Source organism: Berghia stephanieae, chromosome 2, assembly GCF_034508935.2.
Source record: "Berghia stephanieae isolate SIO BIC M18660-M18661 chromosome 2, UCSD_Bste_1.3, whole genome shotgun sequence".
Lineage (NCBI taxonomy): Eukaryota > Metazoa > Mollusca > Gastropoda > Nudibranchia > Aeolidiidae > Berghia > Berghia stephanieae.
In genome coordinates, this window is record NC_088361.1 from 112170277 (window position 1) to 112183442 (window position 13166).

The window sequence follows — 13166 nt, forward strand, 5'->3', positions numbered from 1 at the left end:
CACATTAAACAACCATAAAAACATAAAATAAAACTACCTTTAAGAAAACAGAGTATAATTAAATTTTGTTATAATTAAATAAGAGAAAAAGTATAATGTTTAGTACTATATAATAGTAATAATATATAAATTACTAATAAATATATATATATATATATATATATATATATATATATATATATATATTAATCAAATTGATGATTTTCATTGCGCAGAGGGAATAAAAAAAATTGAAGTAAATAAAAAATGTTTTTGGTTTGGAATGACTAGGCTCTTGTTAAAATACTTTGAAGGAAAATCATTGTTTAAATTTTAAAATTCATTAAAGAAAGGTGAATTATTTTTCAAACCCATTGTCGATATCCGTAAACTGTTTTAAAACACACAAAAAAGACAATTAATATGCTTTCATATATTTTACTTTAGGGTAGATGGTATAGTAATGTGTGTGTAAAGAGTTTGTGAATGTGGATGTGGAGAAGTTTCCGTATGTGGGTTTGAGTGTACGGGTGTATGTGAGTAAGTGTGTTAGTGTGTATGCTAGTTTATATTTTCAGAGTGATTGTTAAGCACCATAGAGCACTTGTCAGTGGATTAATGGGCGCTATATGTTATATACGTATATTATATTATATTATTAAGAGACAAGAATTCAAGACAAAAATCATTTTTAAAAGGTAACCGACTTCGTTATCTTGAGGTCAGAAATGATACAAAACTACTGGTGCTAGTAGTAGGGAATAGAGTAAAATGTATTCATAAATCTCATATAAGTATGGAAGATGAATTGAATTTCATGAACAATTCAGAAATGAATTATATATTAATACACGTGTCGACAAAAACAAAGCATCAATGCTAAACACAAGTGCCATGTTGGAATCTTCCACCCACACACACAGACAGACAGACACACACACACACACAATATTTCAATGCGAGAGAGATTCAGTTACATGAGATTGAATTCCTTCAAATAAGTTAAGAGACTTTTTCCCCCCTATTGGAATGGCACTGTCCGAGTATTTCTAATTCTTGTTTTGTTTTTGTTTTTAAGGGTTTTACGGAGCTAACAACACATTAAGGTAATATCAGCGCCAGTAAAAAGGAAGAAAATGGGATAGTAAAAAGTTCTAGAATTACAATTAAAGCACCCAAGAGAAAGTAAGACAAAGGGGAACTGGGAACAAATAGGGATCAGATGTAGATTCCAAGAGCACACCACCAATGTTCTTAGTTTGAGATCACCTATAAGTCTCATCCAGACACAAGCACAAAATCCAACAAAGAAGAATACACTCAAATGCTTGCATTATACATTAAAAATAACAAATATAATAACACATAACAGAGAGATGATTTACAAGGAAAAAAATATCTCCCAAAACAAAAATTATGCATTTGACTGTTTCCCTCCCAACTAGGACTCCGGCCAGGGCCAGGACAAAACCAAGTAATCTCATGCCAAGACAAAGACAGAAAGCATGTTGGAAAACAGATATACGGGGATAGAAGACACAGTATGTACCCCCCTGCCCACTATGGGAGGTCAGGATCCCCACCCAGTTATAATTCTTGAACCAGCTGCAAAATGTATTGAGACTCAAGATTGAGACACCTACCAAGAGTTCCTGCCACAAGGAAGACCTTCATTCAATTTCCGACACACCAAATAACCCGTATATAGACAGATGATGTACAAGAAAAAAAGTCATCTCTCATTTTAAAAAAAAAGGAAAATGCTGGCATCTGACTACTGCTTCCCTTCTGGCTAAGGATTACAGCCAAGGCACGGGTAAATCAAAGTAGGCTTATTAGGGACGAAGACATAAAGTCAAATGGAAGTGGGGAAAGATAAGATGGTATAGAGAATACAGCAACACTATAGACTGGCTCGGTTCTAATTCTAATATAGAATTCAGACAACTTGAAGGAAGAGATAATAAAGCTACTTGGCAAAAACCTACTGGATGATGAGAACATTTTCAATGAACAACGATGGAATAAGGCACTTATACAAATATTGGATTGATACAGTTCTAGTTCAGTTCTAAAGGGTTCAAGTTCAACACCATTTCAAATACATGACACATGACAGAGTTTTATCGATCTAGAAAACAATTGGTGCCTTTAACACTTAAGTCACTGTCACTAGCATTCGCAGACCTGCCTTGGAAACATTCGTACTTTTCAGGGGTAATAACATAGTAGATATTATAACTACCTTTAAAAACTAACAATCTGTGGTTAAATACAATAAATTAATGCTTTAAAATCTTTTATATGCCATCAGATTGCAGATTTTTCTTCAGCGTTCAATACAATGCAACCTCGGTTGGTTGTTCAAAAACTGACTAGTCTGAATTTAAACAAGTCTATAATTGATTGGGTGCTCGAATTTCTTATGGAGAGAGCACAATATGTTTAATTAGGACAAAACATATCTTCCTGTATAACTACAAATACTGGTGCTCCTCAAAGTTGTGTATTGTCCCCTGTATTATTCACAATATACACGAATGACTGTAGAAGTCAAAACTTGAGTGTACCTTTAATAAAGTTTGCAGATGACACCGCTCTTCAAGGCCTCATAACAAATGGCAACGAAGTGGCTTAAGGCAAGAAATTGATAGATTTGTGTCTTGGTGTGATGCCCACCACCTAGAGCTTAACATAAGCAAGACAAAGGAACTGGTGATTGACTTCAGGAGAGTGAAGGAACCGATAGAACCTTAAAATTAAAGGATCAATTCGTCCAGCGAGTTTCTCACTACAAATACCTTGGTGTAACGATTGATTACAGGCCCAAGTGGGATGAACATAAAATAATTAGGCATAAGATGTGCAGACGTACTTATTTTTTATCAAAACTTTCTCAGTTTAGAATAGATAAAACCCTTTGCACATTATTTTATAGAGCAGTAATCGAAAGTGTCTTGTCATTTTGTATAACAGCTTGTGGAGGCAATTGCTTAGCAATGGTAAGGAACAAAATAAATTCAAATATTAAAAAATCCATTAAACGCTATATAAATGATGTTGAAAATGTAGATCTTTTATACGAGAAATTTTGTATTAGTAAAATAACTAAAATATTAAATAGCCAGAATCATCCACTAAGACCATCAGTTATTATGTCAGGAAGGAGTGGTCGCCCTTTCTCTATTTCAACTAAAACAGAGAGACACCGGAAATCTTTTCTGCCGTCCAGTATTAGGCTTTAACCCAACAAGCAATAATCATTTTATATAATTATTTCGCATTTTTACTTTAAAAAAATGTAAATATGAATTATGAAATACCAGAAGTTTTTGATAAAATTTAAGACCGATTATGGAGGGAAAAAAAGACAAACAGATTGTGACTTTCTTAATTGCATAATTTTGTAATAAATTAAGTACCAATTAAATGGCTATAAATATACAAGATTAAAATTTACAACTTTGGTAAAATAAAATTAAAAAAAAACAAAACAGGCAAAAGTCGAATCAAAAATGTACAAAATTGAAAAATTCCACAATATTCAATACAATAATAAATGCAAGGTCATTGACTGAAAAATATCACTTAAAAAGGCATGAATAATATATATATATAGACGTCTATATATAAATACTACATTGCATAGTATAACCCAGTGATGATACTCACAAAAAGTCAAAAAGGAGGAAAAGTCTCGGAAAAACGGAAAACTCACCCAGAACATTCTTGCACCATAGGAAAGTAGGCAGGATGACTTCTTTTGAGTACAATTTTAAAACGCCCGGAGTCCAGTAAAAGGAGGAAATTTTTTATATATATATATTTTTTTTTTTAAAAAGGAGGTACTTTTTAAAGATTTATTATATAAAAAAAAGTAAAAGGAGGAAATGAAGGAAATATCCGCGGATCGAGGATCTGAGGAGGAAAACCGAGGAAAGGAAAGAAAACCGCGGATTTCCGCGGATTCGCGGAAAAGTATCATCACTGATAACCACCACAATATCCATAAAATATATATTGCTTTTAAAAACCCTGCATGCACCAGAATATAAAAATGTCACCAAAAACCTCTTAAAAGCATTAGATAAAGTTTTAAAAAAATCATTAACAGTGATAAAAATAAAAATATAATTCCTTACAGAAAGAACAAATTGCTCAGTTCCAGAGAGATAAACGTTATCAGATTGGTCAAATTCAGCTTGAAGTCAATACAAATTTATTGTCATTTCAATTCCAATCTTTGCTAAATCGACCGCAAAATTTTTTTTTTTCAAATATCAAAATCATAACATAATGAATTCAGATATAATTTTCATTATGACTTATATTGCATCAGGTGACCCTCGATATTAGTGTGCTGTAACAGTATTAAGGTAAACAAAAAAATATCCCTTTTTTTTTTTTTTTTCAGTATAGGCGTACACAAGCCACATTCTATGTGATCAAGATGCATGAGTGGATTTTTTATTTTTAGATCAGTAGCAAATTGGACACTGATTGCTATGGATGAAAAAAAAAAAAAAATTCCCATTTAAAAAAAATAAATTAAAAAATATAGTAGCCCTCCTTATTCTCCGATTATCAAATGAGGACAAATAATTACCCCCCCCCCCCCCCTCCCTCTCTCTCCCCATCCTTTCTATTAGGACAATATATGTAATTTATTTTTTCATGAGCTTAGACATTTATTAATAAGCTGACAAATATGTTCAAGTAACCCACACTACAAAAAGTGCTCAAAACTTTAAAATAATAATAAAAAAAAAAAATTCCCGTTATTCATCCCATCCAGGGAAACTTGTCTCTTAGGGTCTATTCCAAGGGAAGACTGGAATAACCCAGGCATCAGCCGCAGTGCACTCATGCAAATTGAGCTTTTATATAGTGCAATATCCATTAAACATGCTCAAAGCACCTTACAAGGGGTCCCTGACCAACAGCAACACTTAACATATACACAAGACAAACATGACGATATATATATTTTTTTTCCGACAGACATAGCTGTTAATAGCCAGGTACTCATTTTACACCTAAGCATATTGAGAGAATGTGAGTAAAGAGCCTTTTCCAAGGACTCAACTATGTGGTGAGCGAGGCTCGAAACCAAGACCTTATGATCCGAAATCGAGTGCCACACCAATAGACCATATAGCCGTTATATACCATGTATGAATTCAATTACTTATATACCATGTATGAATTCAATTACTTATATACCATGTATGAATTCAATTACTTATATACCATGTATGAATTCAATTACTTATATACCATGTATGAATTCAATTACTTATATACCATGTATGAATTCAATTACTTATATACCATGTATGAATTCAATTACTTATATACCATGTATGAATTCAATTACTTATATACCATGTATGAATTCAATGACTTTGTTCAGCTGCCAAAACAATAGAGCCTGAAATTCCAAGCTACTGTTTAGTTCCAAAACATGGTTTATGTACGAGTCGTACAGTTTTAGCTTCTTAATAGGAAATTTGATTGGCAACATTCGTTAACTTTACAAAAGACTGTCAAATTAATTATCTTCCTTCAGAATGGACTGAGGAATGAATGTTTTAATGGAATTTTCACATACCAGGATAAAACCATAAAAAAACAAACAAGTAACAACGTTTCATAACATCACGAAATTGCCAGCAGCTACACAACTATAACATATTCCATTTCTACTGTATTTTTTCAGTAAGATTGCATTTGCTTGTTCGATAAAAAAATACATTATATAGTTTGCAATCATAAGTAAAATGTAGATACCAAGAATATTCTGATTTCTGAAAGAGAATAGAGCGATTGAATCAAATAATGCTGATATTTTTGCATAAAAAGAACTATGGTTAGTTGAATCAGGGGTTTGGCATCTTGTGAATCTATTACAACACTAAATCTATGGTAATAATGCTACTTAATCTTTACAACAATCTTTTAAAATATATGCAAATATACTCAAACTAACTACCTTAGCTTATCGATATTAACTTGTAAAAATAAGAAATGCAAATCACTTTATTAGTTAGGAATGCTTAATTAATATCGGAAAATACTTTAAGACTGGTTCTGTCTTGTATCTTAAAAAAAAATGTCACTGATAGTACACCATTCGCATTTACACACCAAGACTCACTTCAAACATCACAACAATGTTTATCGTGAGAAATATAGGGTGTGGAGAAGTGTCAGATGAAAACAGAGAATAAAAATAATGTGGTGTCAGAGCCAAAATTGGGATCTATCCGACGGGTACCCTTGCCTGGCTGTGTGTGTGTGTGTGTGTGTGTGAGAGAGAGAGAGAGAGAGAGAGAGAGAGAGAGAGAGAGAGAGAGAGAGAGAGAGAGAGAGAGAGAGAGAGAGAGGGAGAGAGAGACAGAGAGAGAAAAAGAGAGAGACAGAGAGAGAGAGAAAGAGAGAGAGAGGGAGACAGAGAGAGAGAGAGAGAGAGAGAGGGAGGGAGAGAGTAAGAGAGAGAGAGAGAGAAAGAGAGAGAGGGAGAGAGACAGAGGAGAGAGAGAGAGAGAGAGAAAGAGAGAGAGAGGGAGAGAGACAGAGAGAAAGAGAGAGAGAGAGAAAGAGAGAGAGAGAGAGATATCAGCAAACAGTCGCACTAGCCACTGAGCCATCCAGCTGGGTGTTCACTGATCTCTCTCTCTCTCTCTAAGCCAGGCAGAGGGTGCCTTGTCAGTTGGTTCCCCTGTTTGGCTCTGATGATAATATTTTAAATTCTGTTGCCATCATCTCCATAGCCGATATTTCGCATCACTATTGATACGAGTGCCACCTCCACACTTTTTCATCCTCACATTTGACCCAAATGACCAAAAATGTTCTCCAATCCTCAATCAACATATTCTTGCCAGATCAATTTATCAATGACTTTAACGGGCACCATACGTTGGATTCTTGAACGTCGATGTAGCTTGCTTGTAAATCGGATTCTCACCCTGTTGATTTAAAATTGAAAATAATTCTCATATATTCCCTAAAATATTCATTTTTGTATTTTAAAAGAAAGAAAACGATACCAAAAGCTATTATTAATGAGAAAAGCAGTGAAAATTTCGTGAAGAAATGTGCTGTCACTTATATTCTTTTCTTTATGGTTATAAAAAAAAAAATTCGATTTATCTATGTTTTTCATTTTACGTGACCACATTTGTCATTCTCAATGACTACTATTATAGAGCATCTCACTTGACATAAACCTTCATTACTTATATATTAACCCTGACCTAACACTATATTACAGTGACAGGTCACAAATGTGACAATTAGAAAGCCAGGACAATACTTTTTGTTTGTTTTGTTTTGATGGGTATTACAGCACATGCCACACCTTAAGATCATATAAAAGCGCCAGAAAAAAAGAAAGAAAATGGGAAAGTCAAAAAACTCAAGAATTACAATTAAGCACTCAAGAAATAGTTAGACAGGGGAATTGGTTCAAATAGGGAATAAATGTAGATTCCAAGAGCACAGTATCAGTTTAGCTACTTAGTTTGAGATCACCTAATTGTCTCATCCTTAGTCCCACAACAACGAGATCACTTCACAGATAAACAAACTCACCGTATCCCACTCGACTATCTCACCCTCTTTACATTGAATGCATTATTAAGAAATCACTTCACAGATAACCAGACTCACCGTATCCCACTCGACTATCTCACCCTCTTTACATTGAATGCATTATTAAGAAATCACTTCACAGATAACCAGACTCACCGTATCCCACTCGACTATCTCATTCTCTTTACATTGAATGCATTATTAAGAAATCACTTCACAGATAACCAGACTCACCGTATCCCACTCGACTATCTCATTCTCTTTACATTGAATGCATTATTAAGAAATCACTTCACAGATAACCAGACTCACCGTATCCCACTCGACTATCTCACTCTCTTTACATTGAATGCATTATTAAGAAATCACTTCACAGATAACCAGACTCACCGTATCCCACTCGACTATCTCACTCTCTTTACATTGAATGCATTATTAAGAAATCACTTCACAGATAACCAGACTCACCGTATCCCACTTGGCATTTTGTCTCTCCTTTTCAAACTTGGCAAACTCCCTGGAGTCATAGATAAAGGTGAGAATTTTCCAGATAAGCAGTAACAGCAGACCCAAGGCTACAATGCCACCTACCACACCTCCGACGATGGCCAGAACATTGACAGACGTGGGGCATTCTGGGGGTTGGAGCATCAAGAGTAAATATCAAGCTGCCTGAAGCCGTGGCTTGCATAACTTACCATTATATATATATATATATATAGGCTATATTGCTTTTTTTCTCAAAGACTGAAATAGCATTTAGAACATTTATATAGCGCAATAATCACTAAACGTGCCCAAAGTGCTTTATAAGGGGTCGGTAGCCAATAGCAACACTAAACATGTAAGATGAGACATGACGCCTTTTAGGCGATATTACAATTTTTTTACCAACAGAGACAACGCTGTTAACGTCTGGGTACTAATTTTACACCTGAGTACAGTGAGAGAATGTGAGTAAACAGCCTTTTCCAAGGACTCAACTATGCGCCGCTCAGAGCAGGTCTCAAACCCTGGACCCTCCATTCCAAAAATGAGAGTTATGCCACTAGACCACATAGCAGATGGAATTGATCGGCTATATGGTCTTGTGGTATGACACTCGCTTTCGGATCGGAAGGTCCTGGGTTCGAGCCTTGCTCAGTGCATAGTTGAGTCCTTGGAAAAGGAGGCTCTTTATGCACATTTTCTCACCGTACTCAGGTGTAAAATGAGTACCTGGCCGTTAACAGGGTTGTCTTTGTCCGAAAAATTGTAATATTAATATTATGTTAAATGTTGCTGTTGACCAGGGACCCCTTGTAAAGTGCTTTAAGCACATTAAGTGGATATTGCGCTATATAAAAGCTCGATTTATTTTCTTCCTTATTTTGAAGCTGATCTTTTCATTTTTGTTCAATAATTATAGCACCTGACTACTTTGACATTGAAAAGTATTGAACAATAAATTAACATAACAGCTTCAAAAAGTGAAAGAACATTTCAAGCCCAAAACCCTTTCTCAGCCAGAAACAAAATCAGTTAAAAGAGCAAGATTGTATTTCCACAGCAGACAAGTTTTTATGTCCAAAGGAAATAAGTATATAAAAACATGTCGCAAAGTGCCTCACCCAAGGACACAATGTCAAGACTTGAATTTCACACTTCAAGTCAAGACCTGAATTTTACACTTCACTGTCACCCATCTGGTCACTGATCATGCTTAGAATTACTTGACATTCACGACAAAGACGAGACATGGTATCACCGAGCCACAGAGCCACATCAAATAAATTAGTGCTTACAAAAATAAACCATAACAGATTGTGAATCAATCTGGATTCGGCCACTACTTACTTTTATCCTCTTCAGCCATCATGACGAGTTTTGCCCTTTCATCAAACTTGTAGGAAAATTCCGTCTTGCAATTCTCCTCGTCCTTATAATAGCACACCTGTACATCCAGGGTTTCTGAAATAAGGAAAAGATCTTCTCTGTTATAACCATGAGACTACTAGTGTGTATGCAGGAAGCGAGGAAAGTTGTGAGGAGTATAAGATTCGTTTTTTGTTTGTTTGTATTCGTTTTTAAGGTCTTAAGACACTTGCAATATTTTTTGGTCATTTCAGCATTAGTAAAAAGGAAGAAAATGAAACCCTAATTTTTCGGTAAAAAGCACCAGAGTTAAAAATGAAAAAGGGAATTGGTTCATATAGAAGTAAAATCATAAGATACATAAAAGTCCTACCCAGAAAAACAAGCAGAAAATCCGACTAAGAGGAATCCACTCAAAAGCGGACAAAATATAGATCTGCCAACCCTTCATATTCCAAAAGTGGAATCAGAACGTCAGAAAATAGGAATTTGAGACAAAAATTCAGGAATTTCTTAACAACGGATAATTCTGTATTGAAATGACCACCATCTTTGCCACCAAACACATAAAGACAGTATTCGGGCACAGCTGTCAAAACTACACATCACATGTTTCAGGTAATGGAATGGGAAAAGGGGGAAAGGATTGCAATTAATTTTCCTACTTAGCTCCCTTTTGGAAATCATTAAAAAAATTTATTTTTTTTAAATCTCATTTTTACTCCCCCCCCCCCCCCCCCCCTTCCATTTTTTTCTTCTTACCATTATCATCATTTTTGAAAATCGGAATTTTAGAGACAATTGTTTGTTTTGTTTGTTTTTAAGGGTTTTACGGCGCTTGCAACACATTAAGGTCATATCAGCGCCAGTAAAAAGGAAGAAAATGGGATAGTAAAAAGTTCTAGAATTACAATAAAGCATCCAAGAAAAGGGAAGACAAAGGGGAATTGGTTCAAATAAGAAACAGGTGTAGATTCCAAAAGCACTCTATCAAAGTACTTAGTTTGAGATCACTAAAAGTCTCATCCAGACACAAGCACAGGTCCCCGCTAAGAGGAACACACTCAAATGTTTTACAAATCATATATAATATAAAGAAAGCATAATACAGTGCATAACCGAGAGATGATTTACAATGAAAAAAATATCATCTCCCAAAACTAACTATACATTCGACTGTTTCCCTCTCAGCCAGGGCATCTGGCCAGGACCAGGACAAAACCAAGTAATCTCATTCCAAGACAAAGACAGAAAGCATGTTGGAAAACAGATATAAGGGGATAGAAGACACAGTATGGACCCCCCTGCCCACTATGGGAGCTCAGGAACCCCGCCCAGTTTAGAGACAATGGTGGGATAGTGGAAAAGGAAGAGTGAAAATAGGAATGGTTCCACCAAAAACAGAATGGTTGGTAGGTCTATATTCTAAACAGAAAAAACAACGACTAATATGGTATGTAAGAGAGATGATTTACAAAGAAAAAAAATTCATCTCCAAGAACAAATACTATACGATTCTTTCATCCCTTTGTATTTATTAAATGAGTTATTTTTTAATTAAACGAGTTATTTTTATCGTGCCCAATAACACAACGAGCTTATGAGTATGTGTTATTGCACAATAAAAATATAACGATGTTACTACATAGTCAATAAGCTTACCCGTCACTTCACCCCTAAGAATAGTTTTGGGACAAACTTGATTACATTCTTCCTCGGAGTGTTTTCCACTTTTTGGGTACAGACGACATTCGATACACATAGAATACTTGTCACATTCATTACCGCAACCCTGAAGATACAAAACACATCATTGTCAATTAAAATAAATTTTCAAAAAATAAATCCCTTTATTCATAGGGGAAATTTGTCTCTAGGGTCTATTCCAAGGGAAGACTGGAATAACCCAGGCATCAGCCGCAGTGCAGCGCCGCAAATTGAGCTAAGGCGAGGTGACTTGCTCAAGGCCACACAACGCAGCGATGGGTGATCGAACTCTGTACCTTTCGAGTAAGAAGTAAAGACTGTTCCGCTGAGCCATGGTCACACATTTTTACAAGGTCACCCATTTTTACAAGGTCACACATTTTTGAGTATGATCAGGACATAATTGCTTGCAACATCACATGTGCTAGATTTACTAATAGGAGAAAAAGGCATGTCTGATTGTGGTGAAGGAAAAGAAGAACCCACCCATGGTCATTGGGTAGCTGGGTCTGTTAGATCTTGTAGAAAGCACTTTGTGACAGACCACTGTCCTATCCAAAAGGTAGCAAACGACTGCTATTGTCCGATAAACGCTATAAAAACCAGTATAAACTCCAGATCCATGGTCTCAATGACCCTAAAGGACTATTCTTTAAAGGCCTCAACATTAATCAATATTTTGGTATGACCAGTTAAGTTAACCTACAAAAAGAGTAAAGGATGACTGGATAATTTAGGTTATCAGAAAGACATCAATCTGGATCAATGACCTACCGTACACAATTCACAAGTAGGTCCAGAATACTTTTCATTACAATAGCATTTGTTACACCGACATTCTCCCCTTTCCTTTCCATTGCATGGTTCCTGGTGACCAAAAAAAAAAAAAAATGATTACTGATATAATCGAACTAAACATAATTTTTTTATCAAAAACAAAAAACAAAAGCAAACAAAACCGGTTAGCTTATTTATGTCTATATTTTATTATATATTTTATGACAAATAAGTTGAAAAGAGATTCACCTTGATTCTTATAATTATGAGTAAAATACATGAATTAGTAAGGGTTTTGTGCAATGATGACACAACATAAATGAGCTACATTAATAATAATAATTATAATAATAATGAGATGATGATGGTGATGATGATAATAATAGTAATAATAATAATAATAATAATAATAATAATAATAATAATAAATATATAATAATAATAATAATAATATAATAATAATAAATAATAATAATAATAAATAATAATAATAATAATAATAATAATAATAATAATAATAATGGTAGTGGTGGTGTGATGATTATGATGATAATGGTGACTGATGATGATGATGACGACGATGATGATGATGATGACTGATGATGACGATGATGATAAAACAATGATTATATTTCACTTACCCCAGAAGCTCCCATACATTTGTCTTGACTTAGATCACAGCCACAATCAGTTCCATTGAAACCTTTTTTACATCTACAAACACCACAATTACAGGTTCCCCTCTCTATACCTGTTGTACACCATCGTAAAATAAAAAAAAGCAAAAAGTACAAATAAAGTTAGAATAACTTGATGACTTCAAAAAATCACTCCCTGCTTCCCTCCAAAACCCCTGTTACTGAAAAGATGGCCATACAATCTTCAGCATGAAGCTTTGGCCTTAATGGAAGAAGAAATAGATATGAAAAAGTAGTGAAATGTTGAAAATTTGAGAATCAACACTGATATAAAATAGATGAATGAAAGGCCGACTTGCTTAGTCATTGACTTCGTAAGTTCCAGGTTTGAGAGTTTTTGCCAAGATCAGGGTCATTTTAATCGATCAAAATTTGAAGGACGATTTTTCAGGCCCAAATTTTGAATACTTGTTTTTTAAAAAGTTTGGCAGAATAATGAATCCATGGAATCAGACAAGAGCTGTAGCCGTAAGCAGGAAATGGAGACTGATGCTTGGCACAAAAAGATCATTTTCTTTTTAAATTCTTTTAATACCTTTGTCCGGCTATGTGGTC

General features: G+C 34.7%; 1 protein-coding gene across 1 annotated transcript in view; it reads right to left on the reverse strand.

Annotated features, from left to right (window-relative positions):
• Nucleotides 1-6458: 6458 nt before the first annotated feature.
• LOC144966255 (integrin beta-PS-like) overlaps nt 6459-13166 on the reverse strand; it is a 39178-nt gene continuing 32470 nt past the window's right edge. The window contains exons 18-23 of the mRNA XM_078902456.1: nt 12555-12664; nt 11911-12003; nt 11092-11221; nt 9412-9525; nt 8044-8210; nt 6459-6950 (exon numbers count right to left, since the gene is read on the reverse strand). Coding sequence (XP_078758582.1) covers nt 6885-6950; nt 8044-8210; nt 9412-9525; nt 11092-11221; nt 11911-12003; nt 12555-12664 — 680 coding nt within the window. The 3' untranslated portion in view covers nt 6459-6884. The remainder of the gene's footprint in view (nt 6951-8043; nt 8211-9411; nt 9526-11091; nt 11222-11910; nt 12004-12554; nt 12665-13166) is intronic.